The 8737-nt window shown below is 41.0% G+C and overlaps 2 protein-coding genes across 2 annotated transcripts in view; both read right to left on the bottom strand.

Moving 5' to 3' along the window:
* The window catches only part of crppa (CDP-L-ribitol pyrophosphorylase A), a 37342-nt gene extending 36069 nt beyond the window's left edge, over positions 1-1273 (bottom strand). Inside the window, exon 1 of the mRNA XM_033981242.2 lies at positions 947-1273. Within this exon, the coding sequence (XP_033837133.1) occupies positions 947-1185 (239 nt within the window). The 5' untranslated portion in view covers positions 1186-1273. The remainder of the gene's footprint in view (positions 1-946) is intronic.
* A 445-nt stretch (positions 1274-1718) lies between these two features.
* sostdc1a (sclerostin domain containing 1a) lies at positions 1719-7005 on the bottom strand. Its single transcript, XM_055227800.1, has 2 exons — positions 6728-7005; positions 1719-3138 (listed from the first exon to the last, which is right to left on the bottom strand). Exons 1-2 carry the CDS (start codon positions 6930-6932, stop codon positions 2687-2689), a joined length of 657 nt encoding a protein of 218 aa, XP_055083775.1. The 5' UTR covers positions 6933-7005; the 3' UTR covers positions 1719-2686.
* Positions 7006-8737: the final 1732 nt, after the last annotated feature.

Consider the following 8737-nt stretch of genomic DNA (forward strand, 5'->3'; position numbering starts at 1 on the left):
TATGCGATTCATTTTTTTTTTTTACACATAATTTATAATACATTTTGTTTATTGTAAAAAGCTATGTTGATCTAAAACACTTCGAATGTGTCTTGTCATGATACTAAATCTTCAAACTCGATTTTGTTACTAAGGAATGCACTCAATACCTAATACTGATTCTGATACCACGGTGATAATTAATTACCCTCTTTCTGTAGACGATAGAATGTGATTTTCATCATTCAACAGTACTTTCTTTTATATTCCCATGTGGCCTTATATGTGTAATCCCTCATTCGTCCATGTAGGTTCCATAGTGGTCCATGTGGTTTCATACTAGTCTGTCTTATACTTGTTCAGATACAGCTCAAGATCATTCTAAAACTATTCAGGAAAGGTTCATTTCTGTCCTAGTTTTAGCACCATAACCGAATCATAGGTCAGAACCTTCTCCATAGAGCTACATACATTTTGCGCCATAAGGTGAAACATTTTATCCAAAGCCATACAATTTCCACACAGCTCTCTTCCAGACCACGTTTGGTTTGGGTCAGGTTTGTGGAGATGCAAGTCCGCTCACAGTAACTGATTGACTGATTCATTCATTCATTTTTAATGCAATGAAAACATCCATATAAATATTTGCCTTTATTATTGGCTAAAAAGTTACAGGAACTTTTTTTAAATTTTTTTTTATTAGTGTAAAGAAAGATTAGTTATCCAGATATCCCTAGTTTTAACTGACCATATTTTGAGTCTTTGAACTATTTATTAGAACATTATTATGTCTTATTATCTAGTTTCCCTCAAAGCTGGTCAAACCTGCCTGCATCCCTGTGATAAATCAGTGAATGGATGTGCATCTCTTCTCCTCAATGGCAGGTCTTAGTTGGTTGTAGGCTAGCATACTGTATCCATGGCTACCACACTGACCTGGACACTGTCATTACACCGTTACACGCACCTCTCGAAAGCCTGGACCGTGTAGCTGATGAGTGGCCTGCCCAGAAACCTACAGAACTGCTTCGGTGTCTGTAGCCCGGTTCTCTCCCCCGTGCCTCCGGCTGGGAGCACCACAGACACCGGGAAGTCCACGCTCACATTCCCGGGATAGGGGTCGTCCTTTCCCGGCTCGTGAGAAAAGAAAGTTCCGGGATCCGCGGGCCTCTCCGAACCCGATCGGTGTGTGACGCTTTGATCCATGCTTATAAGTTATTTCATAGTGGAATAGTTATTTAATTTAATTTAATTGATAAAGCAGGACATCACTAGCTCGTGGGCGGGGAGTAAACTTCAGCAAGGCATGAAGTGATTTGGATGCTGCGGTCAAGCCGGAAAATGAGTCCCATTGAATTCCGTTTTCTTTCTTTCAAAATAAAGCTCTTAACTAGGTTTAACTTTATTTTATTGCAATTTTCGAAATTTTTACTTTTTTAATATATGTATCAAATTGTTTATTAAATACAGATGAAAACCAACACAACACAACAAATTTTTTCTGTAAAATGTAGTGTCTATTCTTTTAATTTGAAAAAGCAACTCAGTAACTTCTCGTAGATCCCTTTTAAGTAAACGCCAACTTGATTTTGGTAAATAAAAAGTAATTTGTTTTACACTGGCATAAAAATGTAGTATTTATTGTTTGAAACATTTGTTATTCTTCAAGTTTTACAGATTTGGTACAAAATTATGAAAAAAAATATAAAAATATAAAAAAATATATTAGGCCCTACAATATAAATCTTAACAACATAACATCTGTATATTTTTAAGTAATATGCGTTATTTCTGGCATTTTATACACATATTTACACCCTTTGAAAATGATATAACTTTTGTAGTGGAGCAGATACAATTCATAGTCACAGTTCAAGCAGGATTCTCCATTTAAAGAAACCATTTTGAGCAATATGCCTACTGCCTTTGATTCTGTGTAGGCTATTACTAGTGGTAGAAAATAACTGAAAACTGTCTTGTTCTCACTAAAACATCATTTTATAACCTTTTATATTTTTCATAGCTTATTATTCATAGTATTAGTATTAGACCTATGTGAGTTTGAACTGAGCAGATACTGACTATTGACTTTAGATATCACATGCAGTCATGTAATTTAACCAAGTTCTTTCTCTAATTCCCCAAGTCTCCAGGGCGATAAGACCCATTGTAGTCGGGGGCGTCCGTTTAAAACTAAACTTTCAAGGCACTGTACCTCATTTTTATTGTATTAGAACAGTGAAAACAGAACTAGTTCATTTTAAACAGTTTGCAGTGAGTTTTTTCTCACTTATCTTATGCATTCCGAGCATATTCATTATTCGCTACAATGAGTTTATCAGCAAAATTTCGCTGTGCTGAGTTTTGCCAACACTGTAGTTTAATGCAAACAACAACTAGCATGCAAACTGTGTCTTTTCTGATTATAGGACAATAAAACGCTTTATAAATAGATGCAGCACGTAGCAGACATATTTTGATCTCAAGTGCTGCTTATAAAATATTGGGAACTAGGGCAAAACAAATTAAGGATTGATAATAACCTTGCAAATATCAAACTGATATCACCCTGGATTTGCTTTCATAAAATAATTTGAAGCAAAACTGAAATCTAGTCAGAGTACCTTAACGCTGCAGCCAAGTGGGTACCACCCTAACTAACCCTTGTAGAGTCTATATAGTCCATAATCTTCCAGTGAGTCCGTTCTCAAGGCTCGTGCCAATTGTCCATGTAGTTCTTCTTCTTGCCCAGTCTCCTCTTGCTCTTCACCTGATGTTTGAGGTGCGGCGATGACATCACTTCCTCCTCCTCATACTTGCCTCCTGATTGGTTGTGCTGGCGGGAGGACCTCTTGCACTTACAGGAGGTTACCACAGTGATCTTGTACGTGCGCGTGCTTCCGTCCTGGCACTGCAGCTGGATGCGTTGGGTGCGGGTTTTGTCATTGACACACCTCCAGTCCGGCCCCCCACTGCTGCTGCTGCTCCTCTTGGCCCACAGCCGGCCTCCAGGGGCCCCTCCAATCCAGTTGGGCAGGAGCTGAGCGGGGAGACACTCGCCCGCACACACCAGCTCCCTGATGGGTTTGAGGCTGGTGCAGTGGCCGTCCGAGATGTACTTTGTGGACCTCAGCTCCCTGCAGCCGATCTGGCCTTTGTCTGTGGGGACAAAAATGGGTAAAGGGTCAACTAGTGGTATGGTTGAAAGCAGCACTATCCTCAAACAAAAAAATTTAAATGAGTGAGTGACAGGTGGATTTAACCAACTGCAAGGAAATGAACTTTCAGAACAACCACATGACTTTAGTTCCCTCTTCAAGCTGTATAAAGATACTAAGTGTAGGACTGCAACAAGTTAATCAATTAATCACATCTAATTGATTACTGAAATAATTGTCAACTAATTCAGTAATCGAATCATCGTTAAATTGGTCTATAACAAACATGTCAGACTCAGGCCTGTGGGCCAAATCTGCGAGATCATATCAAATATGTATTAGAGCTGGCCCACTGGTTGCCAAGCCAGTATAGCGTATGCACCACTAATACTATGAATCCCAGGATGCTTTGCCACTACCACTTCTGCTGACAATCATTAACATCTGCTACCTGTCGCCTCATTCAAATTGAATCCACCCCTTCTGAAAAACATGCAGAAATTTTTAAATAAATATTTAGTTTGGCCCACAGCTTAGTCCCAGCTTTTAATTTTGGCCCTCTGTGAATTTGAGCCTGATACCCCTGGTCTCTAAGATGATTCCAAAACATGCCATGAGCTGACGGTCATGAGCTGCTCTGAGTCATATCTGAAGGATATGACTCAGAGCAGTAATTACAATTTATGTTTTTGATTAACTCCAACAAGAATCAAACAGCTTCTTTTAAGGTTTATCTGGGTAAAATTTTGTAAAAAAAAAAATCTTGTATTCATAGGCCTTCCACATTCTGAACAACTAAGCCATTAATCAAAAGACAAATTGCTTGACTAATTGATTACCAAAATAATCATTAGCTGGACCCCTAACTGACTGTACATGAGTCGTGATCTGGCTCCAAGAAAATAGTTATATCAAATTTTGTTGGCATATCACCCACCCCTACTTTCTTTACCTAAAACAGGGGAAGTAGATATTTAACTGTATCTTGTTCCTAGCTCACATAGCAGCTCACAAACTTTGACACATTGCTAGTATTCACATGCATAATTTTTTCGGTCTAGCGTCAACTTCTTCCTTCCAGGTTTGTGACTGACTTGAATGTCCTCGAAATGTTGCAGGCTGAACCCCATGAATAGCAATTTAAATGTTTGCAGTAGTCTTACACAATATAACCTGCTTTATTACTTTCAATGCAAAGTAAAAAAAAAATGCACCTGTTTAAAAAGTAACACGGTGTAACTTTTTGAAGGTGGTGTGTCACCTGTAGGATTCCGTAGAAAGTACAATACTTTCGAACGTGGAGGACAAGTAAGTCAGGTTTGTGGAGATGCAGGCCCGCTCACAGTAAGGACACATGTTTTGTCACGTTTTTCAGTTCAAATAAAAACATCCAACATGAAAAAAAGCTTTATCTTAGTCTATTTTTAGCTAAAAGTTCCATGTTGAGGCTTTAAGAAGGCTATCTGAATGCTTTAGTCCTTGGTGTGTTTATAGAGGCTGTCTGAAGATACGTGCAGATAGTGAAAGTATGGTACAGTTATTTATATGGGCTGTGAATGTTCAGAGCATTACCTCATCACTATTATCATCTCTCCTCCTCCACCTCCTCCTCCTCCACCACCTCTCTGCTGAAACCCTAAATCACCCTCTCATGCCCTCTCCCTCATCTGAGACAAAGACTATTTTTAAAGATCCCATTTGTTATATTTGATGAGCATTTGACCGTGTTATAAGGCCGTTTCCTTATCAAAAACATACGTGGTTTTGAGTAATCCTGCAGAATTCAGTCTTTCTCTCCAAAGCATAATTGTATACAGTAAGCAGGTTTTAAAGCAATAGTAGAGTACCAATGTTTTTAACCATAAAAGAAAGACCTGGGGCACTGTTTAGCCAGGTCCCAGTGCAGAGAGGGGCCCCTCACACAGTCTGTAATGAGCATTTATCATTGGACAACATATACTGTGGGGCCACCATGATGATTTGTACCCAGGTCCCAGAATTAGACTCGACCAGACCAGGACTAGACCAGAAATAGACCAGGACTAGACCAGGACTAGACCAAGGACTCAACCAAAGACTAGAGCAAGACTAGACCAGGACAAGACCAGGACTACACCAGGACTGGACCAAGATTAGACAAAGACTAGACCAGGACTAGACCAGGACTAGACCCGGACTAGACCAAGAATAGACTAGGACTCGACCAGGACTAGACCAGGACTCGACCAATATTAGACCAGCACTAGAGCAGGACTAGACTAAGATTAGACCAAGATTAGACAAAGACTAGACCAAGACTAGACCAGGACTAGACCAAGATTAGACCAGGACTAGACCAGGACTAGACCAAGAATAGACCAGGACTCGACCAGGATTAGACCAGGACTCGACCAAGATTAGACCAGCACTAGAGCAGGACTAGTGCTGGATTAGACAAAGACTAGACCAAGACTAGGCCAGGACTAGACCAAGATTAGACCAGGACTAGACCAGGACTAGACCAGGACTAGACCAAGAATAGACCAGGACTCGACCAGGATTAGACCAGCACTAGAGCAGGACTAGACTAAGATTAGACCAAGATTAGACAAAGACTAGACCAGGACTAGACCAGGACTAGATCAGGACTAGATCAGGACTAGACCAGGACTAGACCAGGACTAGACCAAGATTAGACCAGGACTAGACCAGGTCTCAACCAATATTAGGCCAGGACTAGACTAGAACTAGACCAAGATTAGACCAAGATTAGACTAGGATTAGACTAGGACTAGACCAGAATTAGACCAGGATTAGGCCAAGACCAGACCAGGACTAGAATAAGACTAGACCAGGACTAGCCTAACACTAGACCAACACTAGACCAGAAATAGACCAAGACTAGATCAGGATTAGACCTGGACTAAACCTAGAACTTTAATTCTAACTTGATTATAATGCATTTATATCCTGCAACAACACGTGACAAAAGCTTCATGTCGACAATATGACATGATTTGAATATCTGTGTATCTTGCACCACTCCTTCAGATATGATTTATTTTTTATCCCTATTTTTGTGACAGGTCTATGAATAGAGTTATGTCCATCAAATCACATTAACCACAAATTATAAATCAGATGTTATGTCCAGACAGTTACATGTGCAGTTACATTTTTTACTCTTACTTGAGTAATTTCCCAGACCACTTTGTACTCCTACTTGTATAATATTATTGCAGTACATCTTTTGGCTACTCTACTGACCCTATGTCATTATGTTTTTTAAAGTGAATGGTTTCTAGTTCAAATGACATTACCTACATTCGATTGATTAGAAACTGTGTCCAATTAGGCCAACCGGAGTAACAGTTTCTCCAAATACTTATTACTTTTACTTGAGTAGCCTAATTTTCTGGACCACTTTGTACTTCTACCTGAGTTATATTATTCTGAAGTAACTTTTTTGGCTACTGCCCACCCTATCATTATGTTTTTAAATTTAAACGCTTATTCGTCAAATTTAATCTATAGTTATTTGTATTTTTTCTTTACTTTTTTATTATTTTTTTAATCTTTTTTTTTTGCCATTTCCCCGTGCAGTCACTCACCTCTTCTTTGGTGGGTCGCTCCCCTGCCTCCGGTCCGGGCTCGGTTCTGCAGCAGGGACACGTTGCTCTGGTGCTCCTGGCTGCGGGCGCTGCTGCTGTGGCCGTGGGGGGACAGCAGCTCCGTGGCGTCGTTGTTCAAGGCCAGACAGCAGCTCCGGAGCAGCGCGCAGAGGCAGACGCACAGCAGCAGGTCGTTCAGGTGCATGGTGCCCCGGGTCGCGGACAGGGTGAAGCGGTCTGATGGTGGTGGTGTTGTTGTGGAGCGGGGACTGCGGGGATGCGCTGCAGCTGGAGGAGCCGTGTGCGCGCTCCCGGTCTGACTCTTATACCGGGCTTTACGCGCGGGGCAGACGCGCGCGCTCAGGTGTGGCTTCTGATTGGTTCAAAGGATAAATATAAACGCCCACTACTTTCACTTTTAAGCTTTGTGTTAATGAAAATGAGCTGCAAAGAACTGTCTGAATCCCACTTATCAAAGGCACAGGGAGTAGACTATGGAATGGTTGAGCACATGAGAAAACATGAGTTTGACAGTGAGAAAAGAGTCTATGCAGTTGTTTGGAGACCTGAGGAGCAACCTGCTCTAGTGTCATGATACTAAAAATACTACAAACTCAGCCATAGCCTATTCATAGCTTTAAAAACTATTATAGGCTTCGTTAGGTATGGCTATGTGGGTGACTTGAAATTGTAAGCAACTATAGTGTAAGCCTAATTTATGTCTTTGAATTCAACTAGACCTCCATCCATCCACCCATTTTCATCGGCTTATTTATTTATTTATTTATTTATTTATTTATTTATTTTAATTAGGACAGTGCATATTAATCAACATGTCAACAAACAGCATCAATGTAAATATGCCGGAATTAGCACAATAGCTACTTTACATCTGTTGTCCTAAGGCAGGTCAGAAACAGAACATTTAGAGAAACACACAGATGAGACAAAAGTGCACATAGACATGACAACAAGTGAACAACAATAGACCATATTCTGAGTTTAAGATGCCCCAAGAAAAAAAAAAAAATCTAGATGTGTGTGCATGTTTGACTATTTTTCAACCAATGTTTCAGAGGGCCAGGGGCCAGGTCGTGGGGTCAGCAGTCTAAGCAGGGACTCCCAGACTTCCCTCACCCCGGACATGTCCTCTAGCTCCTCCGGTGGGACCCCAAGGCGTTCCCAGGCCAGCCGAGAGACATAGTCCCTCCAGCGTGTTCTGGGTCTTCCCTGGGGCCTCCTCCTGGTGGGACATGCCCAGAACACCTCCCTAGGGAGGTGTCCAGGAGGCATCCTGAGCAGATGCCCGAGCCACCTCAACTGGTTCTTCTCGACATGTAGAAGCAGCGGCTCTACTCTGAGCTCCTCCCGTGTGACCGAGCTCCTCAACCCTATCGTAATGTCTTGAACCCTCAAGACATTACGATAGTGTGGTCCATTCCAGTCTAGAAGCGTCCAGTCTGACAATGCGTCTGTTGTAGGGAGTATTATACTTCTGATGGTGTAGGTCACACATGTCAAACTCAAGGCCAACGGGCCAAATACGGCCCTCCACATCATTGTATGTGGCCCTCGACAGGGTAAACTAAAAGATATGATGGTCTTAAAATGTCATTTTACCAAGAGATAGTACAGTTACACAGCCATATTGTTACATCTAGGCAAATTCATATGCATTATTTGTAACTTGAATAAGTAATAAATACAGAACAGTGAATTAACAAGTTAAAAAAGTAGTTAGATTTATTTTAGCTCTGGCCCTTTCACAGCAGCCATTTTGCTGATGTGGCCGTCGGTGAAAATGTGTTTGACACCCCTGGTGTAGGTCAAGACAACAAGGACTGAGCTGATAGAAAATGCTATTGCTATTTCTAAATATGAACCATTGCAACGAGGGCTGTTAAAACATGGCCTTCATTATTGACCTGGCAGCATTATTACTGTTATTACATTATTATTATTATAAGTACCAGTCTATAGTCCTCTTATGAAAACAAACATCTATCATCT

This window comes from Periophthalmus magnuspinnatus, chromosome 16, assembly GCF_009829125.3.
Source record: "Periophthalmus magnuspinnatus isolate fPerMag1 chromosome 16, fPerMag1.2.pri, whole genome shotgun sequence".
Taxonomy (NCBI): domain Eukaryota; kingdom Metazoa; phylum Chordata; class Actinopteri; order Gobiiformes; family Gobiidae; genus Periophthalmus; species Periophthalmus magnuspinnatus.